Source organism: Psammomys obesus, unplaced genomic scaffold, assembly GCF_907164565.1.
Source record: "Psammomys obesus unplaced genomic scaffold, mPsaObe1.curated_primary_1811, whole genome shotgun sequence".
Classification (NCBI taxonomy): Eukaryota; Metazoa; Chordata; class Mammalia; order Rodentia; family Muridae; genus Psammomys; species Psammomys obesus.
This window is the reverse complement of record NW_026596073.1, coordinates 18,139,131-18,166,826: the sequence shown is the minus strand read 5'-3', so window position 1 is coordinate 18,166,826 and position 27,696 is coordinate 18,139,131. Positions and strand designations below refer to the sequence as shown.

The following is a 27,696-nucleotide window of genomic DNA, read 5'->3' as shown; positions in this document are numbered from 1 at the left end:
TGTGGGGGGGGATGGTGTGTGTGTGTGTGTGTGTGTGTGTGTGTGTGTGTGTGTGTGTGTGTGTGTATACCTTGTGCGCTATGATATGCATGTGGAGGACAGAGTCCAACCCTTGGAAGTCATTTCTCTGTTTCCATCTTGGGATCTGGGAACTGAAATCAGTTGAGATCATCATGTTTGCATAGTAAGTAAGATGACCTGACTCTTTTTGTGGTCATGGAAGCAGATTAGAACATGTACTTAGTTATGTTTTTATTTTTAGTTATGGGAATATGTGTGTGCCTGGGTGGGGTGGTGAGGGTATATGACATGAGTGCAGAGGAGAGCACGGTTAGTTTCAGATCCCCTGGAACTAGAGTTTCAGTTGGTTGTGAACCACTGTGCAGGTTCTTGGAAGAGAACCCCACTCTCTGACAAGTATCACTGTGCCTAGTTATTCTGTTGAATCTCACATTGTGCTCTGCTGATGCTCTAGGCATCTACAGTGTCTAAATATATTTTATTGTGCTAACAGACTACCACAGTCTGGGAAACTTAAAAACAGCAGAGGTTTATTCAGCTCATGGCTTTGAAAGCTGCCGCATTGAATAGCAAGGGACCCATTTCAGGTGAAGGCCTCCACTCTTGGTGATAACATGGCAGGCAGTGAGCTTCTGCTGAGAAGACCCACGAATAAGTGAGCTTCAACATCTTCTTTTCAGTGATGCATCTTTTTAATTGGGGAAACCCTCAGCAACATAACCTAATTACCTCCCACTATCCCCTTCACATTATTAGGTGAGGTGTAGGTTTATTTTCCTATATGCACACATGCACTGAATGACAGACTATAGCTTGTGGGGCTCTAGATATTACACTGTCTAGGAGTTGAGGATCTGGAAAGATACAACAACAAAATAGCATTGACTTCAAATCCAGCTCTGAACCGTGATGTGAGAAACCTACCTAAACCTTCTGGGATTTGGTTTCATTATCTGTGACACAAAAAATAGTGGCACCTGCTCTGCTGAGCTGTGGTAAGAATGATGTGGTTCAAAAACTTCTGAGCAGCATCTGATTCCAGAAGTTCTGGAAAAATTTTGATAAATTTTGGTATTTTAGCTCTTACCATTATTTTAAATAATGCTTTCTCAGTGTTGGATATTTCAGTCATAAGAATGGCCAGCTGCCAGTGTTTAGGGGTGGCCTTATAACAAAGTATGATAGGCACAATAGGAAAAAGAGCCTCACATGAGCATCAGGGAAATCTGTGTTCTTCTGTTTGAGGAAAGCTGTCCAGGACTATAAGTAACTGTAGTATAGCTTACGTTCAATTACATGGCACAGGGCACACAACTCTCCCTCTTGCCTGTGAAACTGCTAAAGGAAGCTGGTTTCACATTTGTCATGGGCCCAGGTGCCTTCACAGTCCCACTTCCTGTTGCCAGGTTCTTTTCCAGAGAAGTAGCGGGATAACTGGCATGCATTTCTGTTGTTGGTGCTGCCAAATGAACTCTTTTAAAAACAGAACAAAACCATGTTCTCCGGCAGTGTAGACTCACCCCTCCCCTCCCTCTCCTCCCTTTCATTTGAATCTTTTGTAAAGCGTGCCTTGCAGATACCAGGAGCATCAACAAAACATGTCTGTTCTGTAGTTTCCATTATCCAGTGTAAATTGGAAAAAAAAAAAAAAGGAACCTTCAGACTTCCTAACATCCCTTAAATTTTTCTTTTAAAAAATAACTTATTTCCAAATATTGGTGTTCGTTCACTGTGTGGTGTGGACAGGGTAGGTGGAATAGAAGGGGCATCTATCAAGCTGCTGCGGGCAGTCCTCTGTTCCTAAAGCACAGTATGATCAGGCAGGCAGCTCCCCGTGGGCTTTGAAACAGATGTGCCTGGGATCAAACTCCACAAAGATATCTTGGCCACTGGGGGAAAATGCGTTGCTATGTTTGGGAGTGAAATGCCTCAAAGAAATAACAGAATCTTTCTCCTTTATTTCTCAGAAACATATTTTTCCAAGCCTGGACAGACCAGATTGAATTGCATTCTTACCATGAAATGAACTGTGTGAACAATAGGGAAATACAGCTTTTAAATTATAAAGGATACAATGCTTCTTGAATATATAGATCTGGTTATCTAAAATCAGGTTTACCTGGTATGTTGTATCTCTGATGGTTTCTATACTGACTCAAGTTAATAGTCTGATTTTCTTGTGTACTTTTTACACACTATCTGCAGTGCTTTTATAGTGCCAACACAAGTCTCGTTTCCCTCCATGCTTGGATTCAGGCTCTTAAAAGACATAGGGATGTTTGAGCAGCCCTGGGAAACATTTAGTATCATATATGAGGGTGAAGGAGATGTAGTAGTGGTATTTACCGGTGTCCTGGGGGTCCTGTGATAGTTGTGTGAGGGTACTAGCAGAGTGTACCGAGCACACAATCACTCAGTTGTAGCATATGTAACAAAATTGATTGAAAACATGAAGGGTATGTATACATGCAAGAAAATTCCAATATGAACTTGGGGGAGACATTTAAAATTTTATTTTTTTAATTCAAAATAAGGTGTATAAATAGCATTGGTTTTGATAAATTTCAGAATGATTAGGAATAAAGTTAAACATTAAGAAAGACATACCTAAGGGATTAAAACTTATCAGATGGATTGTACATTAAGTGAAATACATTGATGTTTAACTGTGTCTGTTGTTTTCTTAGTTTAGTTACCAAAGGTTGGTGCATTAATTATTTTTCTATAATGTTTGACCATTTCTAAATAAAAATAATTATTTTAAACCAACTTCTTGATGTTTTAGCTCAAAGAAAAAAAGTGAAGCATTGTGTTCTTATACTATCATGACATGAGAAAGGTAAAGAAAAATATTTTTTAAAGTTAATTTTTCTTCCTTTTATTATTAGTCTGGATTCATAATAGCATGTGGAATAACCAAAAAAAATAAATGACTATATTAATTATTGAATGCTAGAAATTATTTTTTTCTTTCATTTCAGCTCTCAGGAGAAGTAATTTTACAAATTGCCAGTGAACCAGTTTTGCCCTTCAGTGCCCTCGATATAGCCTTAGGAGTTCAAAACAGCCTTAAAGGTAATTTTTTTTCTTTTAATTGTTGTAATTTTAATAAGTAGAAAATGTTTTCAAATACTTTCAACAAGGACTAGATAGAGTATCGAGTGTCCTAAAAGTTTTAGCCACGCTGTCTATGTTCCTTTAAGGAGAAAAATGAGAACAGTTGAAAGATGGTTCAGCCACCTTGCAGACAGAAGTTAAGCAAATGTGTGTGGCAGAAGGCAGGTGTCAGAGCTGGACGGGTCTGACTGCTTCCATCACAGAAAAGTGAATCTCAATTCACAGTTCTCATTACTATTTACAGATTCACTGTGAGTTAGTAGTTCAGGAATCCAACTTTCCACCACGACTGTATCTAACTCATTCATTCTGCACAAGGTAGACTCCTAAGTTTCTCCCTTGGGACTGATTCCTATGGGGTGAGGTCTACATTCCTGGCTACGTTCGAAGGCAGCAGTGCAGCAACAAGGGGTTCAATTCCATAGCTTGTTTTCAGTCTCTCATACATAAACATAACTGCAGCATTCAGACCCCACCTTTCAATTAAGTTCTTGCTTGTCTTAGTTAACTAAACACAAAGGGGATACTGTGAGTAGAGTTGGCATCCTTTTTTCTGAGTGACACATCCTGCTATCAAATTGTCAATGACTCCGTGATAGAAACCACGCAATTGAAAAGAAATACAGTAGTTTACGTACAGTTCTTAAAAATATTCTCTGACAACAGATCGAGCTCCCGAGCAAAGATTTCCAATAACTTGAAATTAAATGTATGTTTTAAATTAGAACTTATTATTCTTTAGAGACTTATCCAAGTTTGTTCATTTATTATTTGTTTATTTTGTTTGTTACTATATTGGATGGAAACAAACAACATTGTTGGCAGCAGCTTTTGTTTGTAACCTACTTGTTTACTATGTATGTAGTGTTCTTCTTCCATACTTCCAACAGGCCTCTGTCACTCCAAGGTTGCTAAGGCTACTGGTGCCACTCTGTTACCAGCTCATATTTACTATTTCTACACTACTTGTGGCTTAGAAACTGGGCGTAACCTCTTTCAAAATATAGCCTCTTACAAAATAAGCATAAAGCAGGTACAGAAAAATCAATAGTTTTCTGAATAATAATTTTCTCCAAGAATTTTGTTTTAAATCTGTTTTTGTTTGTTCTAAGGTTCTTTTGCTTTTTCTTAGCATCCAAATTTGTCTTTTATTAAATTCTGTTGGTATGGTGGATAGTACTTTAAACTTCAGAGGACAAAAGATGAGGCCTTTACATTATGCAAATCCTTGTCCATCTGTAAAGTCACTACAATGCGTGAAAAGGAATCTCAAGTAGTATACTTGAAAACACCAGAAGTGTATAACAGAATTATAAACAAGGTTCTTTCAGAGTCATATTTTTCTATGATCAATGTATCTGCAAGAAGGAAAAGTAGAATTACATTTTTAAAAGGTTGAAGAAATTAAGCAAGTAAAAACAGAAGTGCTAACAAAACAATTTTAAGTGCTGTTTGGTTTTTATTTTTTTTAAACATCTGAGTTTATTTTAAAATGTTTTCAAGTAGGTACAGTGCATTATTATTATAAGTAACATTTTCATAATATAGGGTACTTCGGGGCTTAAAAGGACCTATTAGTCATAGTTAGAATGATATTATTAATTAATTTTGGTAGGAAGTCAAAGACCCCTTTCAACATAAGTCCCATCTTTTTCCCAAGAGAAGTAATATGTTAGAAACTGTTTTTCATAAATGCCCTTGGATTCCACAGGGCCTTCTAAAATGATATGTTAACTAAGTTAAAACTTCACTGAATATATATATATATATATATATATATATATATATATATATGGAAGAAAAATTAACTTTAAAATATATATATATTTATATTTTAAAGTTAATTTTTCTTCCTTTTATTATTACTCTGGATTCATAATAGCATATGGAATAACCAAAAAATAAATAAATGACTATATTAATTACTGAACACTAGAAATTATTTTTTTTCTTTCATTTCAGCTCTCAGGAGAAGTAATTTTACAAATTGCCAGTGAACCAGTTTTGCCCTTCAGTGCCCTCGATATAGCCTTAGGAGTTCAAAACAGCCTTAAAGGTTGTATATATACATATATATATATATATATATATATATATATATGATGCTTATCTCAAAATTCTAGAGGGAGAGGGCAGGGAAGAGAAAGCAAATTTTGTCTCGTGTTGCTCAAACCTCAAGAAAACTGAAGAGCAGGCATTCATTATTGGATGAAACAATTTGGATGTCAATATGATCTCAACAAAAGCAGTTTTAGAGCAATGGGGTATGCATTTCGTTTTTGTTTGTTTGTTTGTTTGTTTTGTTTTGTTTTTTAAAGGACGGACATTTAGGAACCACCAATGACATGTGGTAAATAGAGTAAGGAAGGTTGGGATATTTTTGTTTTGATGAAGTGGTCTTCTGAGGAAGCAACATTTGTTTACAAAAGAAAGAGAGAATTAATTACTAGCCTGATTTTCTTGTGAAGGTGATACATTTAGTTTGAGTACTTTGCAATGTTAAGATGGGTGTTGGTATATTTGGGATATAGTAACAAAAGCTGCAGAGTAGACAAACCACAAGGACTTATTCATGGTGCCTAGGGCTGAGTAGCTTAAGATAGGTCCAGCACATCCAGTACCTGCATCCTGTGCCCAGATGCTGGCGTTTTTCTCTAACTTCCCAAAGCGGAATGTGCATGAGAGGTTTCTGGGCCTCTTTTAAAGGGGTACATGTCTCATACTTGAAGATTTCAGACTGATAACCTAGTCATTTTTTAAAGACCAGACCAGATAGAGTAATGAATTCTTCTGGGTGTTAGGATCACAACACTCGAACATAAAGAGTTCCAGACTGAAGTGAGAGTAGAGAAATTTATCCCTAAAGTACAAAGAAAGAGATAGAACATGGAACATGGTAAATGTGGTCATGTAAGCTCTTCTCAAGTCTCTTTATTCATAAAGAATAATGTAACTGTGTAAGGACAATACGAGATGGGAGAGCTGTGAAATGTGACAACTTCTTAGACAGTGTTGAGCTATCAGAAGAAATGTGTGATTTAATAAATATATAGCTAGTATTATAATTCAGCATAAGTATGCAATTTTATACCTTCAGATGGAGATATAGGTATGGTTAAGAACAATTATTTCCCCTTAACCTAGCACAAGTTGATGATTGGTCTCTTAGAGAAAATGTGAGGCAACCACATTTATTTCATAAATCACATATTCATAAGAGCCTTCTGTAATGGAGATTCAGTGAAGTAGCCAGCAATAAGGACTTTCTTTGCTTCTGGGGACATTGGAAATAGGAGAAAACAAGTATGGGGAAGATAGCAAGAAAAAGGCTTATCACTGCTCTGAGCTATACGTCAGACAATTCTATTGCAGGTCTCTTCAGGACTAAGCGTGAAGAAGACCACAGAGAACTTTATTCTTGTACTTCAGCAACTAAGAATTAGGTTGCCGAAACTTGACAAAAATTAACTCAGAAGAAGTCATTATTTGTTCAGAGAGTGGGAAGTTTCTTAGACATTTCTCATATTACTCTCCTAGGCCTAATCATCCACAGGACATAAGAGATGAAAGAATCAATTCCTAAGCAGGGAGAGAAGCAATGGAATTAGGGCAGTGTCATGCAAATAAATCAATCTGAAGGTCAGTGAGATGGCTCAGTAAGAAATGAAGCTGAGGTCCTGAGCTCCATACTGCTGTTCATTTAGATCGCATGGCTATGCATTATTAGGAAATCATCTCTTCTATTCAAAGGGACTAGAACTTTTGCTGGATCTTACAGTCAAAGCTAATAAAATACTTTGAGGTCACTTTAGAATTGAGAATGCCATCCTACTGAGTACTGTGTACTCAAGTTCTTTAACCTACCTTTAAGAGAACAATGTAACAACCAATATTACTTGCTTTAGATTTTCCATATAATCAACTTTTACAAGTTTTACATAGCTGAAATCTTAAATTATATGCTCTTCCCTACCCAAACCCAAAGAGCAATGTGTGTGTGTCTGTGAAAAAGTTCATAGGAAAAATGTCCTTAATAAGTGAACAACTGCCATAAATGTTGGACACAACATATGGATATCATTTGATACACAATTTTTGTAGTACCCTGTTTTCTGGGTCATTTGTGGTCAGTTGGCATCGGTGACTTAATTTCTTGTAAAACTGTGTACAGCACCCTTTATTTCTTACTCATGTGGAATCTTTTGTTCTGTTCAATAAATGAGAACAAAGCTCAGTGTTAGAGACATACAGACGGAGCTTGGAGAAAAAAGATTCACAAGACAGCATTTAGGAAGGCACAGATTCAGTCTGCTACAACAGATAGATAGGAATGATAGAAGACACAGGAATAATGGAAATCTGCCCTTGCCCTTGGTTAAATGACACATTTTGGGCACTCTGGGATTATTATTGATACATTCAAACCAACACAATACTCACATAGTAGAACAAGAAAAACGACTTTCACAGTTGTCTTCTGATTTCGCAACGTGGACCATTGCGAAACAGTGACCATACATTTACACACACAAAATAAATAAATGTGTAAAACTTGAACACACTACATGTAGGCTAGTTTAGTAGCCCTCTCTGACAATTCTATTCAGGAGCACGCTATAACAGTAAGGAGAAACACAGCTAAGAGGTGAAACCCTGGTTATTCTGTGGGATTTCTTTCCACTTGAGGTTAGACCCTGCTGTTTCTATACAGAAGCTTCCATGAGATCCTAGGTTTTGTGTGGGCTCAGCCAGGAGTGCCTGGCTTCCTGCTGTTTTGTTAGGCTGCCTCTGCTTCAGGTGAATAATTTGAAAAATCACGGTGATTTCCATTGTTTTAGGTCTCATGTGAAACTCCTTGGGTGTTCCTATAATTAGAAAGTATGAGGTCAGATTTCAGTTATCTATCTTACAATCTCAATCAAAGTAAAAAATGTAACAAAAAATAAGCTTAAAAGTCCTTTCACAAAGTCTTGTGTTTAAATATTTGTTCAAAGAGCTGCAGCTTGTAGCCTTCAATATAGGTTTTTTTTTAATTTTTGTATTTTAGTTATCCTAAATTAAAATGATGAAATATTAATTGCTTATGAACTTACACAAACCCATTCAATTTCTATTATACTGGTGATAGCTGCATTTTCAAGATTATTTCAAGATGCTAATGTATAAATATGAGCATGAGGTCAACAGCTAAGACAGTAACTGATTTTGTCAACAACACTATACACTTCCCTGGCCTAAACAATTTTTGTAGCATGTTAAATGAAACATATATTTCCACTGCTTAATACTCGCTTAAACTGTTGATATATTTTCTTATTTTGTTATGACAGCCAGCAGTGATTAGTCTCAAGTTCTAAATTATAGTGAAGAAGAAAAAAAAAAAAAAAAGGAGTGACCTTCAAGGCTGAACTATAAATACTGTTTCTCTTCACTTTGAGCAGTATGAGTACGAAGGTCCCTGAAACTCAATTGCGTTTCCAGCACTGTAATTTTTACCTCTTGAAAACTGGCCATCTTGTTTATTTATGACACTAGTTACGGTTACAGCCACCCATTCTCCACTGATTCCCACAACTACCGGAAATAAGGATCATTTACCAGTGAATAATTTGTTTGAGTAGATTTACTGCATCTTTCCTGAAAGTGCATTTTGACTGAGTGACCTTGGCTCATAATATTTGATCAATGACAGAGACAAAATAGAAACTGAATATTACCTATCTATTTATTGCATTTAAAGTTGGAGTGGAAATAGTGGCTGATAAGGTAAATGATACACGTCAGAGGTGCTTTTGTGTGTTTTAATGGGTGTGTGTGTGTGTGTGTGTGTGTGAGTGTGTGAACATGTAGGTACAGGGACACATGTGCACGCATGCGTAGAGACCAGAAAGACAAGGTTTGCTGCTTTTCTTTTGTTCCTCAGGCGCTATCCATGTGTCTTTAAGACAAGGTCTCTTGGTAGCCTAGGACTGAGCAAGTAGGCTAAGACAGATGACCACTGAGTCCAGGGATCTGTGTGCCTTTGGCTCCACAACAGGGGAACTCCAAGTCTGTGCCACCACATCTAGCATTTCATGTGAGTGCTAGGGACTGAACTCAGTTCCTCATGTTTACAAAGCAAATGCTGTAATGACTGAGACATTTCCACCAGATCCCGTAGATGTACTTTTGATAAAGAAAGATCAGTCTAAAACATTCTCCTAAAAGGAGATGGTACTTCTATGCCCCTCCCGCAGTCCACTGATAGGGGAGGTCCTCTTCCCCTTCTATCTGACCCTAGCTTATCAGGTCTCATCAGGACTGGCTGCTTGTCTTCCTTTGTGGCCTGGTAAGGCTGTATCCCCCTCAAGTGGAGGTGATCAATGAGCCAGCCACTGAATTCATGTCAGAGACAATCCCTGTTCCCCATACTAGGGACCACTTTTGGAGACTGAGCTGCCATGGGCTACATCTGAGAAAGGTTTCTTTTTTTTTTCTTTTTTTTTATATATTTTATTTTTTTCTTATCAGTTACATTTTATTAACTCTGTACCCCAGCCGTGTCCCGATCCCTCATTCCCTCCCAGTCCCTTCCTCCCTCCCTCCTCTCCACCGTGCCCCTTGCCAAGTCCACTGATAGGGGGGACCTCCTCCCCATTCATCTGATCCTGTTTTATCAGGTATCTTCAGGACTGGCTGCAAAGCTCTCCTCTATGGTCCTTGGCTGGAGTGTCAGTCTCTTCAAAGAACCCTGGGCCCATTTTTTTTTTTTTTTTTTGGTTCTGTTGGCTTGAAAGGCTCCACTCACATGGGTTTGAAGCAAATGCAGAGACTCACAGCCAAACTTCCAGCAGAAAGAAGGGTGGGATAGAAAGACCCAGAGGAGACAGGAGCTCCACAAGGAGACCAACAAAGGTAAAATATCTCAGCCAAGGTTGTCCTGAAGAGACTGATATACCAACCAAAGACCGTGTGTTCAGAGGACCTAGACCCCCTGCTCAGATGTAGCTGATAGGAAGCTCCTGTGGGTACCCAAGTAAGGGGAGTAGGGGCTGCCACTGTCATCAACTTGCCTGCTCTTTCATTACTTCCCCCTGGCCATGTGGCATTATCAGGCTATCAAGGAAGCAGAATCAGGCAGTCCCGATGAGACTTGATAAGCTATGGTCAGATGGTAGATGAGAACTCCCACTTTCACTGGGCTAGGGGAAAGGGATAGGGGAATAAGGGAGTGAGGGCAGGACTGGGAGGACATGAGGGACAGGGCTACAGTAGGAATATAAAATGAATAAACTGTAAAAAATAAATGAAAAATTTTAAAAAGGAGATGGCACTTGATTGTGGCAGCTGAGATAGGCCTCAAAGAAAGAAAAGTCTTAGAGTAGGTTTATGCTTAAGAACCTGCAAACTGATGAGAGAACAAATTACTAATAATCTCATTCAGTCATTGTTTCTCAGTTTTACCATACTTAACGTATAAAGCAGCACTTTACAATAATGAGTACAGAGTTGTGATGCTTACGATTTTTCTTTGTTAGAAGCCTGAATGTTAATAATTTAAAGTTATTATAAAAATCACATGAGACCAAATAGGCAGAAGTAATTCCCATTTGATCTGGCTAGGTACACATTTATTTAGTGCAAGCCAGACTTAGCAGGAAATATAATTTTGAGCTCTGTGGCTTATTACCACCTTTGGATTATCTCACTAAATTTAAACACTGTTGGCATCTTTCCCCCATGTCATTTGTATAACTGACAATGCTGATTTGACGAGACTTTTGTTGTTGTAGTTTTTGTTAGCTTTGATTGTGTGTTGATGTCATTTACTGCATTTGGGAAGGAGATGGGTGAAAATTTTCAAGGTTGAAGGTGCAGTGGGACCAGGATTTAGAGTCCTGGTATATTTGTAGTTTCAATTTTTAAACGTCACAAGCAATGGAGACCCATCTAATGTGTTTAATTTTTTTTTTTTTTTTGTCAGTAATATAAAATGAATGTCCCAATTTGCAAAATTAAGTTCTGTGCCAAAAAAATGGCATGATTCTTGTTCTCAGACCATCTGTCTCCATCTTGGTTTTAATTACCACCAGCCCCAGCTCTGGGGTGGCAGATACATGGGGAGCCATCCATGCATTGCCTACCTAGTTCTGTGAACCCTCCTTGAAGTCCTCGGTAGTCTCAATTCCAATGATTCCAAAACGAATTTTACTTTCTTTCCATGGGCATTTTGGCTTATGCTAGATCTCCAGCAGTCTGCTCAGAACAGGAGTGTCTGAAAATGCACTATTTATGTGCTAAGTACTTCAGAGCGTATTCCTCTAGTCTTGCTCGGTCAACCGAAACAGTTGAGAAAATATTGGTCATCTTTTCACGTACATTTCTAAAAACAGATTTAGCCTTAATCCTCACTATTTACATATTAATTCTTATTATATAACTATGCAAAGAGTATAGTCAACTTATTGATAAGCAATGCCCATTCCAATGAAATACTTGAAAGAAGGGGTCCACTAAAAGAATCTCATCAGAAACAAAAGTTACACTGATGGTGTTGGCCTGTCAAGATAGAGTTCTCTTTCCGATGGTTTCATTTTTTTTTTAATTCATTGGTTCTGTTTGTTTGTTTGCTTGCTGGTTTTTGAAATAATGCTCCTCTGATAATTGTTATCCTATGTTCATGGATCTTTTCATATTCCTTGGAATTATACTTTTATTTTGCTTATCGCTTGATGCACATTTTGGTGCTCGTCACTCAACTTCATTTGTCATGGTCTTTTCCTTCCTCAAGGCCTTATTCAAGTGTGTGCTCCTTCTGTTGTTATTTTTTTAATTTAATTTTATTTATATATTTATTTATTACAATTTACTTACTTGTATCCCCACTACAGCCTGCTCCCTTGTCTCCTTCCAGTCCCACCTACCCTCCCACTTCTCCCTAGTTTCTATACCCTTTCCCTAGTTTCCTGATAGGGGAGGAAGTCCTCCTCTTACATCTAACCCTATCTTATCAGGTGTCATCAGAACTGGCTGCATCATCTTCCTCTGTGGCCTGGCAAGGCTGCACCCTGCAGGGAGAGGTGACCAGAGAGCCTGCCACTGAATCCAAGTCAGAGACAGCCCCTGTACCCCTTACTAGGGTACCCACTTGGAAACTGAGCAGCCAATGGGCTTTCTTTGAACAGGGGGTCTAGGTCCTCTCCATGCATGGTCCTTAGTTGGAGTATCAGTCTCTGTAGGACACCCTGGGCCCAGGTATTTTGGCTATGTTGTTCTCCTTGTGGAGTTCCTGTCCTCTCACAGGTCTTTCTATCTTCCTCTTCTTCCATAAGGACTTGGGAACTCTGGCCAAGGTTTGGCTCTGAGTCTCAATATCTTCTATGATACCTTGTTGCGTAGTCTTTCAAAGGTCGTCTGTGGAAGACTCCTGTTCTTTTCCTTGTCTTCTACTTCTGATGTCTATCCTATTTGCCTTTCTGAATGAGGATTAAACATCTTCCCCTGGCTATAGAATTTGGTATGTTTATCCTATAATGTAGGGCTAATATTCACTTAGAAGTGAGTATATATCATTTGTGTCTTTCTGCTTCTGGGTTACCTCACTCAGGATGACCTTTTCTAGTTCCCACTATTTGCCTACAAATTTCATTATTTACTTGTTTTTAATTTCTGAGTAGTATTCCATTGTGGAAATGTACCACACTTTCTCTATTCATTCCTCCCCTGGGTGAAATCTAGGTTGTTTCCAGACTCTGGCTATTATGAACAGAGCTGCTATGAACATGGTTGAGCAAATGTTCTTATAGAATGGTGGGGTATCTTTTGGGTATATGCCTCAGAGTGGTATAGCTGGATCTTGACGTAGCACTTTTTCTAATTGTCTGAGAAAGCCCCAGATTGATTTCCAAAGTAGTTGTACAAGTTAACATTCCCACCAGCAATGAAGGAGGGTTCCTCTTTCTCTACATCCTCTCCAGAATGTGTTGTCACTTGAGGTTTTTATCTTAGCCATTCTGATGGGTGTAAGGTGAATTCTCAGGGTCATTTTTACTTACATTTTCCTGATGACTAAGGATGTTGAGCATTTCTTTAAGTGTTTCTCTGCCATTCAAAAATCCTCTGTTGAGAATTCTCTGTTTAGCTTTCTACCCCATTTTTTAATTGGATTACTTGGTTTATTGGTGTTTAACTTCTTCAGTTCTTTATATATACTGGATATTATGCCTCTATAAGATAAAGGGTTACACTTTATTCATTTTGTATCCCCCCATGAGCCCCTCCCTCCTCCCCTGCCGATCCCACCCTCCCTCCCCTTTCTGCATGCATGCCACTCCCCAAGTCCACTGATAGGGGAGTTCCTCCTCTCCTTCTTTCTGATCTTAGTCTATCAGTTCTCATCAAAAGTGGCTGCATTGTCCTCTACTGTGGCCTGGTAAGGCTGCTCCCCCCTCAGGGGGAAGTGATCAACGAGCAGGCCAATCAGATTATGTCAGAGGCAGTCCCTCTTCCCATTACTATGTAACCCACTTGGACACTGAACTGCCATGGGCTACACCTGTGCAGGGGTTCCAGGTCATCTCCACAAATAGTCCTTGGTTGGAGTATGAGTCTCTGGGAAGTTCCCTGTGTTCAAAATATCTTGTTCTGTTGCTCTGCTTGTGGAGTTCCCGTTCCCTCCAGCTCTTACTATTTCCCACTTCTTACATAAAATTCCATTCACTCTGCCCATCAGTTGGCCATCAGGCTCAGCATCTGCTTTGACAGTCTATACTGCAGAGGCTTTCAGAGGCCCTCTGTGGCAGGTTTCAAGGTTGTTTCCTGTTTTCTTCTGGCTTTCAGAGGCCCTCTGTAGCAGGTTCCAAGGTTGTTTCCTATTTTCTTTTTCTTCTGATGTCCATCCTCTTTGCCTTTCAGGTGGGGATTGAACATTTTAGTTAGGGTCCTCTCTTTTGCTTAGTTTGTTTAGATGTACAGCTTTTAGGTGTAATTAATAAAAAAAATAAAAGATTTAAAAAAAAAAGATAAAGGGTTGTTGAAGATCTCTTCTCAGTCTGTCATTTTGTTCTGATGACGGTGTCCTTTGCTTTACAGAAGGTTTTCAGTTTCATGAGGTCCCATTTATTGATTGTTGCTCTTAGAGCCTGTGCTGTTGGTGTTCTGTTCAGGAAGTTGTCTTCTGTGCCAATTAGTTCTAGGGTCTTTCCTACTTTTTTTTCTGACTGATTTAATGTGTCTGGTTTTATGTTGAGGTCTTTGATCCACTTGGACTTTAGTTTTGTGCAGGGTGATAAGTATGGATCTATTTTCATTTTTCTACATGTAGACATCCAGTTGGACCAGCACCATTTCTTCAAAATGCCACCTTTTTTCCATTGTATGGTTTTGGCTTCTTTGTCAAAAATCAAGGATCCATAGGTGTGTGGGTCTATTTCTGGGTCTTCTATTTGATTCAAATTTATCAGAACATGGAAAGATCTCCCATGCTCATGGATCAGTAGGATTAATATAGTGAAAATGGCCATTCTGCCAAAAGCAATTTACAGATTCAATGAAAATCCCATCAAACTACCAACACTGTTCTTTACAGATCTTGAAAGAACAATTCTCAATTTCATATGAAAAAACAAAATATAACAAAAAAAAAAAAAAAACAGAATTGCTAAAACAATCCTGTACAACAGCAGATCTTCTGGAGGTTTCTCCATCCGAGCAATAGTAATAAAAGCTACATGGTACTGGAAGAGAAACAGACCGGTAGCTCCCTCTGTTGTTAACTGCTGCTCAGAGCTGACAATGCAGTAACTAAAATGGAATGCTTGCTTACTCTTTTCCTTACTTTCTCATTATAACATTGGTCTAATGTATTAACATTTTCCCTGAATATATTTTTAATCTAACACTCCATGCCTATGAAGTTAGAAAAAAATGCCAGCCTATTACTCTATGCATTTTGATTCAATGGAGTGTTTTAAAAATATTTTGTTCGTTTGGTTGCCTTTGTTATTTTGTAGGTTTGCTTAACATGCTTGCTTAAGGCCCCAGATTTGTTTGCCAGCAAAGATCTTACTTTCACATGTAATAGAACATGAGGACCTGCCCTTATGTTTAGCAATTTTATTTAAACTTTGAATTTTCTTTTTTGAGTTAGCCAATGAATAATTAAACTTGCATATACTGGTAAGTATTCAGGTTCAAATTTCTACCTGAGGTGGATAATGATAAGAATGGATAGTATGTAAATATAGTTCTTTTCAGAAAGTTGTGGATGCAGAAAAGATATCTCAGTGGCCAAGAGTACGACTTGCAGCTCTTGTAAAATGCCCAGGTTCAGCTTGCAGAACCCACATGATAGCTCAAAACTGTTTTTAGCTCCAGCTCCAGGAAATCTGGTATCCTCTTTTGGGCTTCATTAGCCCCTAGGACTTATGTGATACACACACACATATGTGAGCAAAATATTCATGCCTGCAAAATAAATATATCTGTTTAAAAGAACAAAAATGGGACAGGAGGAGGGAGGGGGCCAGGAGAGAAACAAAGTGCATAAAGTGTAATTAATTAAAATTAAAAATAGAAAGAAAAAATATATAAAAAAAGAAACATTAAAAAAAGAACAAAAGTATTAGCTCCTTCTTCCAAAGCTACCAATAGTGAGATCTATACACCCAATCATTGCACAGTGTCGACAGCAGCAGTGAGATACAGAAAGGGATCGGCTTCATTTTCTGTATGAGGCAGGCAGGGATCAGGGCAGAGCTCACTCCATGTAATGTTAGGAGATGTATTGGTTATTTTCTGTTGTGATAAAATATTATCACTGAGGCAGCTTATAGAAGAAAGTGTTATTTTTTGCTTAAGGTTACATAAGGAGAGGGGCAGGGAGGCATGGCAACAGGCAGTCAGAGCCAAGATTTCAGAGATCACCTCTTCAACAGCAAGCCCAAAGCAGAGAAAACAAACTGTAAGTGGGGCTGGACTACACACTCTGAAAGTTCATCCCCAGTGGCATGCTTCTTGCAAGCAAGGCTCCATCTCCTAAAGGCTTCAGCACCTCAAACAAGACCAGGTGTTTAAGTGCAGTGAATCAACTTGGGATAGTTCTCATTGAGATCTCCACAAGGGGAAACCTAACTCCACACAGTGCTGGGGAAAGCGTGTTCATATAGCTTTGGAAACATGAACCACACGATGAACTCTTAGGGTCAGAGCTCAGTCCATGGAGTGATGGGGATACGGATCACTCTACATGTTCGCAACTCAGAACTGCTATAACACTGCAGAATGAAGACTGCCTGCCCTGGTTACCTGGACTGTAAGAGAGCTTTGCACTCAAGATTACAGTGCCAGTGTCTAATCCTTTCCAAGGACACTTTTGTCATCTTTGCCAAGATGTTATGTGTGTTCAGTCTAGCCATAGTTACCCGTGGTATTGTATTCTATGTTTCTATATGCACTGTAAAGTCAAGGCTGAGTAATAGCTCAGATAACTCACTTAAGCTCCCACACATCTTTCTTTACCTGAGTGGTGTTTAAGGTGTTTAAGGAACCAGCTGAGATGATACATTTTGGTTCCTACTGAAGAAGACAGCATGAGAGATAGAAGATGTAACATAATAAAGAGCTGTTGTTCCCTTGGCTGACATCATGGCGACAATTTCTTTCCTTCCCTTTAGTGACTCCATGAGATATTTCTAAGCTGACATTAAGTAGCATTATTTTCCTCCAAATAATTTCCTATTCTGCTTTTAACCACTGAATTGCACCAAGCATAAGTCAGTTAGTGTGTATTTTTCTATACATCAGTGAAGACTAAGCTGTGACTGTGCAACTGTTAGCACCTTTAAAACTGTGAGAAGCTCATGCATACAACAGCAGGCTCTGTGAAATGCTAATAAATAAAAACTGCTGTGCTTGTTGTATGTAAAAAAAATGTAGCTTTTGAGTGCAACTGGTACAAATTCCTCACAATATAAAAGCACATGGAATGGGTTTTTTAAACTAGGTTCACAAAATAGAACAAAATCATACAAAAGTACAAATAAGGTAATATCTAAAACTATTTGGACTATGACACCCAAGAAGCCACAAAGGTAGAAAGTAAAATCAGTCTTTGAATTAGGACAGCGTTATACTTTTCAGAGTTTGGAAAGCAGATAAATACACAGTGGTTTATACCTGTCAAAGACCTCAAGCTATAAAGTAGCTTGGGCTGGTGGGTATCTCAAATGCAGACCTAGCTGCTGTCATGTCATCACAGGTAGAAACTCAGTGGCCAGTGTCTGCACTGTATTTGATGTCTTATGTGCATAGGAAATGTATCAGGTACTTGGAACTTCAGACCTACTATGGGAAGGTATTTGGAAGATCCAGCATAAAGAACCTTCATGAGTAATAAGCTCTCTGAGAAGGAACTGGGTACTCCTGAGATCCCTATACAAAGATTATTTTGTACTGTGCTGAGTTCCCCTAATGCACTATGCACGACAAGAGTCAAGAGCTATGTGCATGAACTGCCAGAGTTAGATCAAATTTGAAACTGACTTAAAAGATGTTGTCTGTCTTGGACAGATAGATTTGCCAGGTCTCTGCACCTGTCAGTGCACTCTATAGAACTGCCTCAGGAGCCACACTCTAGTTAGGGAAGGATGCCATAGGTTGCTGATTGTCTAGATTTGCAGCAGAGTCCCTAAGTGGGAAGAGTCTGTCTTCTACAGCAGAGTTGTAAGGGCAAGTCAACATTGCTGTTTAAAACAGAAAGCTTTTTGAAGTAATTCGCTATGTAGAAATTGCTGGAAATTTCACGTCATTTGACATGATCTAATGTTTTAGGTATATGTCTTCAAATTTCTCTTTTTTGGCTTCTTTACATGATCCACAAAAGGCATCAGTGCCTTTACATGCAATGATTTTACATAATATTGGAACTGCATGTTTATGATCATTATGCCCACTTCAAACTAAGTCACACATTAATAAAATTATTAATCTCATGTATCTTTACATAATTTTTAGCAGTGACACATCCATGCATGAAGAATTACTTTTTAAGACCTTTATAACTCCATTAATTTTATTTTGAAATGAAAGGAAAAATTCAAATGTTTTCCATTTGAAGTGTAGAGCTTTAAATGTCTGAAATATACCATTTTAGCAGACAGTCTTAAATATTATGTACTATATCAGGCCTACTTTCAACATCTAGAAAATAAAACAGTATTTTCTACCGAGTTCCAAAAATGTACTAATGGTTGGCTTTTCACCAGAAGCAAAGATGTGACAATCATTTTTAAAGGTTAACTATTGCATTTCTTTACCCCACAAAAATCCTTCCCTTTCCTCACAGAGGTTTGTGAGGCTAGCGCTTGGTGAGGCCACATGGCTATAGAGTCAGACATCCCAGAATGGAACTGAGATTTTCTTAAAGTGTGAATAAGGAGGCCTGTGACACTGGGGGCCATGGATCTGGAAAGTTTTGGAGAGAAAACAACTTGGAGATTATACTCAGAGAATTGTAATACACTTGTTTTTCTCGCTTCCTTTCAAAAATGAGTTGGAGGTAGCATTTTAGTTTGTACACAATAAAAGCAACTGATTTATAGTGGTTCGTGCATTTAGAAAATGAAATGACCATTTTCCTTAAGGGAGGTGAAAGACAGTCAGGAAATAATTTACTCAAGATCATATTAGTAATATTTATGTTGATACAACTGCTATCTTTATTGATATCGAATACTTGGTTTGTAGACCTCAAGTATAAAACTTTAAGAGAATTTAACCCCCTCTCAAAGAATTCTCTTGTTTCCAGGTAACAGTTTTTCATCAAATGTAGATATTATATTTTAAGCATGAGCTGCTAACAGCCTCAAACATTCTTGCATTCTCAGACATTCTAGGCCTTGAGTGAAATTCAGTGTTTTCAGGAGGTCTAAAGGGAATATTTTTTTTTCAACTTCATATTACTTAACTGATTATTAAGATAATTTTTTATGTTTCTTTTTACAGCTATAACTTATTTAAATTAAAGGAAACATTCTTTAAATGATGGTTATACACCAAACATATCCCAGACTGACTTTGTAGCCACTGTGTAATGCAGCAATAGATTACAAACAAGACATTCTCTTATAAGTCAACAGTCAACCACTGTTTCTTTGCTTTTACTAAATGATTATGTTGAAACAGCTATTTCACTAGCACCCACAGACATGGACACAAATACACTGTATTTTCCTATAGAAGTTTCCTTTCTACAGAGAAACAAGAGACACAGACATATAGAGAAAAAAAGTTACCAGTTTGGATTCTATGATAAGACTATCATAAGATAAGGTATCATGGTGGTTCCTTCACTAAATGACACATCTGGTGCAACTTTGAGTACCAGGAAAATGACCGTAACTAAGTAGACAAATGTTTCTCTGTAATACAGCTAACATTCTCATGTAGATCCAAAAACCATAAAAGATTACTTCATCCCTGATCAGAAAGTTTCAGGGAGACAGGCATTTCATTCTGGGTCTGATTGAAAGGTAATAACAAGCTCAAATCAATTGAGAGGGAAATGGCAGCTGGGATTCCTTGAAGCATAATTCATACATCAAAAATATTGGGCGAGTATTACATGCTGAGTTGCTTCTCGATCTGTGACCTCTGGCCCTGGAAATAATCTCTGCAGTGTGTCAGGCAGATTACCACTCTTGGGGATTTTCTGGAACTAACTAGTTCAAAAGCTGCCAGTTCTCTGCATTTGCAGTAACACAAAAGATAAATTCATTTAAAGCTAAATAAGAGGGAATAGCATCATTTGTCTCACTTGATTCTGTAGTAATTCCTTCACTTCTGCAGTGGATGTTAGATCAGAACAGATTTTTCTTTCTTAAGTGGAAGAATCTCAGAGATGTCAAGCTTATTTTTTTCTTTGCTCACTCTTTCTATTTCAGTGATAACTAAATGTGCCTTGTCTGTTTCCTTTCTTCTTTGTGCAAAGACATTCTGAGTATTTTATGCGGTAGCTTTGGTGGAATCATTACAATTTAAGAAGAGGCATGTCATCCTAAAATCCTAATAAATTATTTGAGATTCAATTTTCAAAAGGCGTAAAATTCCATCCTCATGATCTGCTATGAAATCAAACACAGAACCTAACCAGTGTAGAATGCACAGTGAAAAAAGAACGTCCCCAAATTATGTGACTCCTGCAGTTGAATGTACCATATCCTCATTTGTGAACAATTTACCTGAAAATTATCTACAACTCTCAAAAATTTACTTCTGTACAGTCTTTAACTACATCTGTAAATACACAATCTTTACAATTTTTAGTGAATTAATGCATTATACCTGTATTATTTTTCCTTGCTATTTTTTTTTTTTTTCTTTTTGGCTGGTGTGATGGCTCAACCAATTTAGGCACTTGTTGCCAAGCCTGATGATTTGAGTTACATCTTGCACCAAGATTCACATATGGAAGGAAAAAACTGATTTCTTTTTTTATTTTTTTTTTATTAATTACACTTTATTTACTTTGTATCCCCCCGTAGTTCCCTCCCTCCTCCCCTCGCAATATCTCCCTTACTCCTCCTTCTCCATTCATGCCCCTCCCCAAGTCCACTGGTAGGGGAGGTCTTGAAATAACTGATTTCTACAAATTGTCTTCTGAGCTATGCACACTCAAATACATTAAATAAAAATTTATTATTTGATCATTTTACACATGCTTATAATTTAATTATATTCAATCCTATTACACTCTCTTATTTTTTCCAATTCTATCTGATTAAAGAAAGAGACACAAAAAATAGTAGGATTTGTGGAATTATTTCTTTCACTTGATGCTATACCATTTTGGAATTCTACAAACATACTTTATGGAATCTACTTTGCTTATTTAGTAATTACTGAGCGTACACATTCAAATAGACTCTCAAGATCATGATAGCAGTTAGTAATTTCCTATTTTTGTTGTAGAAAATTTATTTTTTATTTATTTATTTTATACAGTTTACATCCTAATTGGAGCTCCCTCCCTCTTCTTCTCCTGGTCCCACTCTCACTCTCTCTTTTCTCTATCCTCCCTTTCTTATTCCTCAAAGAAGGGGAGTCCCCAACTAACCACCAACCCATCTCGGCACATCAAGTCACATCAGGACTGAGCACATCCTCTTCTGCTGGGGAAAGGGATTGAAAAAAAAATGCAGAAGATACCATGCCAGAGACAGCCACTGCTTCCCATACTAGGGGACCCACATGAGGACTTTTCTGAAAGTGGTATTTTATGACCTAACTCTGTAACTCCCACAACATCAATTTAGGCTCCTGAGGTCATGTGACCAGAAGTAACTCTGCCTTGCCATTTTTTTAAATTTTTTAATTAATTACACTTTATTCATTTTGTATCCCCCCATAAGCCCCTCCCTCCTCCCCTCCCGATACCACCCTTCCTCCCCTTTCTGCATGCATGCCACTCCCCAAGTCCACTGATAGGGGAGGTTCTCCTCTTCTTTCTGACCTTAGTCTATCAGTTCTCATCAAAAGTGGCTGCATTGTCCTCTACTGTGGCCTGGTAAGACTGCTCCCCCCTCAGAAAGAGGTGATCAAAGAGCAGGCCAATCAGATTATGTCAGAGGCAGTCCCTCTTCCCATTACTATGTAACCCACTTGGACACTGAACTGACATGGGCTACATCTGTGCAGGGGTTCCAGGTCATCTCCACGAATAGTCCTTGGTTGGAGTATGAGTCTCTGGGAAGTTCCCTGTGTTCAAATTATCTTGTTCTGTTGCTCTCCTTGTGGAGTTCCCGTCCCCTCCAGCTCTTACTATTTCCCACTTCTTACATAAAATTCCATTCACTCTGCCCATCAGTTGGCCATCAGGCTCAGCATCTGCTTGAGTGAGTTGTCCCAGAAGCAAAAAGACACGCATGGTATATACTCACTCATATAAACATACAATATAGAATAAACCCACTAAAATCTGCCTTGCCATTTTGACTTTTATTTGTTTGTTTGTTTGTTTGTTTATCTATTTATTTGAAGTTAGATGTCTTGAGTCTCCTAATAGTAACAGGATCTGTTGTCCTACAAAAAGACTGTTTACACTGGTGGAATATGTAGACTATGATCATAGAATTCTTTGCCTATAAGATTCTAAAAGACATGTATTCAAACATGGTTTCAAATCACATCTGCTTACCCGCAGGAAAGTACTTGACATGCATTAGTTGTTTGATCCTCATGAAAATGCTAGGTAATGTTACAACATATATAGCAAGCTAGCAGTAGGTAATGCTACCACCTTTATATGACAGTTAAGGTTTCAGAGGGCCAAGCATGGTACGACTATCACATAGACACCAGATGGTAAAGAGCATTGCAGCAGAGTCTGGGTCCACTTTAATACTAGACACAGCTTTTCTCTTGCACAAACGATGGATCTGTGGATGCTTTGCTACCACCATTAATATAAGAATGAGTTCTGATGAGCTGTGCAACAAGTGGAAAATGAAGCAGAGAGCTGCAGTTTAGAAACAAACTAAAGAAAGTTATCAGCACATGGTGCAGTTTCTAGTACACCGAAAAGTCAAACGTATATATCAAATATGCACTGTGAAAAAGGTCTACTAAAGAAAATAGAGTCCCAAGGCATGTAGTCACGTATATAACATCTTTTTGTTTACTTTTTTAAATTAAATTTTTATTTTTTTACATTAATTACATTTTTATTTATTTTTATTTTTCTTATTAGTTACATTTTATTGACTCTGTATCCCAGCTGTATCCTGCTCCCTCATTCCCTCCCAAACCCTCCTCACTCCCTCATCTCCTCCCTGACCCTTTCCAAGTCAGCTGATTGGGGAGGACCTCCTCCCCTTTCATCTGACCCTGGTTTATCAGGTATCTTCAGGACTGGCTGCAAAGTCCTCCTCTGTGGCCTAGCAGGACTGCTCTATCCTTGTGGGGTGGGGAGGTCAAAGAGCCTGCCATTAAGTTCCTGTCAGAAATACTCCCTGTTCCCCTTACTAGGGAAAACCAATTGGTTACTGACCTACCATGGGCTACATCCAAGCAGAGGTTCGCGGTTATATCCATACATGGTCTTTGGTGGAGTGTCAGTCTCAGAAAAGTGCCCATATATGTTTGGTCCTTGTGGAGTTCCTTTCCTTTCCACATCATATTAACTCCCTCTTTTTTCATATGATTCCCTGCACTCTGCCAAAGGTTTGGTTATGAGTCTTAGTATCTGCTTTGATACACTGCTAGGGAGAGTCTTTCAGATGCCCTCTGCGGTAGGCTTCTGTCCTGTTACTTGTTTTCCCCTATGTCCAATGCACATCCCATTTGTCTTTCTAAGTGAGGGTGGATCATCTTACTCCATGTCCTCTTTCTTATTTATCTTCTTTAGGTGTATAGATTTCATTATGTTTATCATATCTTATAGGTCTATATAAGTGAGTATATACCATGTGTGTCTTTCTCCTTCTGGGTTACTTAACTCAGAATGATTTTTTCTAGATCCCAATATTTGCCTGCAAATTTCATTATTTCCTCATTTTTGATTGCTGAGTAGTATTCCATTGTGTAAAAATACCACAATTTCTGTGTCCATTCCTCCGATGATGGACATCTGGGTTGTTTCCAGGTTCTGGCTATTACAAATAAAGCTGCTACAAACATGGTTAATCAAATGTCCTTGTTGTATACTTGAGCAAATTTGAGGTATATGCCTAGGTGTGGTATAGCTGGATCTTGAGGAAGCACTGTTCCTAACTGTCTGAGACAGCGCCAGATTGACTTCCAAAGTGGTTGTACCAGTTTATATTCCCACCAGCAATGGAGGAGGGTTCCCCTTTCTCCACAACCTCTTCAGCATATGTTGTCACTTGAGTTTTTTATTTTAGCCATTTTGATGGGTGTAAAGTGAAATCTCAGGGTCGTATATATCAAATATGCACTGTGAAAAGGTCTACTAAAGAAAATAGAGTCCCAATGCATGTAGTCACGTATAACACATCTTTTTATAAGAGACAATCTTTTATTTTTATTCTTTCTTTTTTCTTGTTTATTTGTTTATCTATCTATTTTTTATTTCCCTTGACTGGCCCTGATATGGCCTTAGCTGGATCTTCCTCTCTTGGAAGCCAAGAATGATCTTGAGTTCAGAGTCCTTTTGCTTCCACCTCATATATGCTGTCAAAGCAGACATGCACCATCATGACTTTATCCTTCACATTTTTCTTTAATTCAAGGGCCACCATGACTTTATCTTTTACATGTTTTATTCAAGAGAAGGTATACTATGGTGAGTCTGTACTATTGAGCCAGAAATGTCAAGGTTCCAATTCAACTTCATTACTTGCTTGATGACTTGTGACTTTATTTGTGAGCCACAATTAAGTCTTCACCTTCCATAAAATAAAAAAGGTTTGATGAATTTTAAATGATGCAATTAATAACATTTTGTAAATATTAAATAAAGTAAGAATGTGTGAAACTTAATATAGTATACTGTATGTAATACAATAATTCCCACCATTGGTACTTACCCTCTGTTATCATGAGTAGCCATGAACTTAATGGAAAAGATTATAAATACAAATGTCAACAGTATGTTTAGAAGAAAAAAAAGATGTTATTAGAGTTTAATTGAAGCATATAAACCTTTGTTTGGGGAGGCAACTGACAGAATTATTGATGGAATGCCATTTGGTCATCAGGGTTCTGTCTTGATTTATAAACTAGAGTCAAAATGATGAAATGTTTGCTTTGCTCCCTTGATACATCTCTCCTTAGATGAGCTCATTTATCTTTGCCAGGTGATGAGCCCGCTGTCCCTCACCTGCTTGCCATGGCATCACAGCTGAGGGAGAGTGCTGAACTCTTCCAGTCAGATGAGATGAGACCTGCCAATGACCCAAAGGAGAGAGCACCCAGCCGTGTCCGAATGCTGAATGACATCCTACAAGACCTGGAGAAGGGCTTCCTGACGCAGCGGGTGCCACCAGGTTTTTATAGGTAGGAAATATACCTTCACAGTTACGTCTTTCCCTCACTTCCGGAATATGTTAAAGACTCTAACACTATATAAAAGAAGCTCTATCTTAGGATATTTAAGAAGAGTGATAAAGTCAGGACCAGAGTGTGTGCAAGTAGAATGAGCAAACATGATTGACTGGGAAAGAGGGAGAGGATAGGAGAAGCATTAAAGAGAAAAATATAGGTAATAGGTTTGACCCAAACATATGTGTATATGTAAGTAATATATTTTTAAGAAACAAAAATAAAATAATCATTATTATTCAAAGCAAAGCTCAAATGAATAACTATGGAATAAATGACATGACAACATGCATTATATTGATTCCAATATGATATCATCACTGGAAAATCTAGTTTCCTCAAAGCTTATATGAGGATAAATATGCTTTCTTGAGTGCCAAGAGATGGGCCAGGCTGACATTTTTTAAAATAAGAACATGTCTAGAATGTTGATATTAGTTCTATATGCAATAATTTATGGCAGTATTAATTACATCTAATATTCTGATATAGTGAAATTTCAGTGGCTCTTGAAACAACTAAGAGAGGAGGGCAGTTTGGTTGGAGAGAATATGAGCATGATGGTTTTGTAGAGACAACAGTATGACCAGGGCTCAGTTCTTAAAACAAGTAGAATATGGTCTTGTTTAGAATATAAAGGGAAGATAGAAGTTAAACAATTTTGAATATTTTAAATATTTTAAATAATTGATTCGTTCTTCTACTGCAGAGAAAATATACATTTCTGTGTAATCTTATTTATATAATGTATATGAGGATGACAATTTAATATGTACATTCATATGTACATATATCTTATGTATGCATGTCCATATATTTTCTGAATATGTATATGATATTTGTAAAGTGCAAAATTTATGACCCCTTATGCAAAAGTTCTAGGCTGAACTGACCTACTGCCTTACTTCTCCCCAGCTTCCTTGTATCTACTGTATCATTTCATGACTAGACTTGCTGGGGCTGGAGCCATGGCTCACTGGTTAAGGGCACCAGCTGCTCTTTCAGCAGTCCTGAGTTCAATTCCCAGCAACCATGTAGTGGTAGTTCACAATTATCTGTAATGGGATCTGATTCTTCTGGAGTACATGACTAGACTTACCAATATACTATGTAAAATCAGTATTTAAAGCAAGGAATCAATAATTAATACAAAGGTATGAAAAATTTAGTTACATTTGAGAAAGAGTTTCTTAAATTGCTGGTCCTCAAAGACGACCTGTGACAGCCTTTACTCCAGCTGATCCATCTCTGCACATATTACAAAAAGGATTGTGAGCACAAGCCTTGACTATTAAGTGAGCATGAGATCTGAGCAATATTTGGCAGCAAACTTAGTGACCTCATCAACCCACATCTTAATTTCTGAATCTATTAAAAGAGATAACAGATGGAAACTTTTCATAAAGCATTTTTCCGCTTTTGGTAATTGATACTTTAGCTTTATGAATTTTAAACTGAAATTAACATGCAGATTAAGTTTTTATGTTATTTCTTTTAACATTTTAAGTCTAGATCATAAGATGTAGAAAATATTGTATACTGTTTATATAATTTCTCACGATACTTGAAGGCAGAATATGTGTTCCATGTATTTTCTAAGCCCATGAAATTTAGCAGGCACTTCAAGTAAAAAGCATTTTTCTTGATAGTAGTTTAGTGCAGGATTAGAAAGAAGATAAAACAAGGTGATTAGATAAAATGTAAAGACAGAATGTATAAATAACTTCTTAAAGATAATCCAACCACATTACTTACATATTTATCAAAAATATCTTTATCAGAGAAGGTAAATCATGTTTGGGAACCCATTTAGTAAGACCTCTTTCTTCTGTCCTCTCTGAGTCCTTCTATCCAACACTCTTCCATAAGACTCCCTGTGCTCAGCCCAAAGTTTGGCTGTGAGTCTCAGGATCTGCTTTGATCCACGGCTGGGTGGAGTTTTTCAGAGGACATCTATGGGACACAGAGAGTACAAGAGTTCCACAAGAAGACCAACAGTGCCAACAAATCTGGGCCCAGTGAGCCCTGCAGAGACTCACACAACAAACAAGGACCATCCATGAGAGGACCCAGGCCCCTTGCTCTGATGTAGCTGATGGGCAGCTCAGTCTCTATGTAGGTCACCTAGTACAGGGAGCAGGGGCCTTCTCTGATGAACTCTGTTGCCTGCTGTTCGATCACTTCCCCCAGGCAAGGTGGCCTTGCTAGGCCACAGAGTAAGAGGATGCAGGAAGTCCTGATGAGACTTGATATTCTGGGGTCAGTTGGTAAGGGAAGAGAGCTCCCCTTCTCTGATGACTAGGGGATGAGGACGGGGTGGGGGGAAGGGAAGGCGAGACCAGAAGAAGAAGAGGAAGGAAGGGGTCTATGATCAGGATGTAAACTGAATAAATTAACAAAAGAAAAGGCCTGTTTCTACAAAAAGAATGCATTTTCTTGTTGACATTGCCATATGTCAACATTGCCATATGTATATATACCATGTGTAGCTGGCATGCTTATCTAATACGCTTTTTCTTATCC

The 27,696-nt window shown here is 38.1% G+C and overlaps 1 protein-coding gene across 1 annotated transcript in view; it reads left to right on the top strand.

The window, feature by feature from the left end:
• The window catches only part of Naaladl2 (N-acetylated alpha-linked acidic dipeptidase like 2), a 977,666-nt gene that overhangs the window by 909,426 nt on the left and 40,544 nt on the right, over positions 1-27,696 (top strand). The window contains exons 12-13 of the mRNA XM_055626106.1: positions 3,003-3,096; positions 24,930-25,128. Of these exons, the coding sequence (XP_055482081.1) occupies positions 3,003-3,096; positions 24,930-25,128 (293 nt within the window). The remainder of the gene's footprint in view (positions 1-3,002; positions 3,097-24,929; positions 25,129-27,696) is intronic.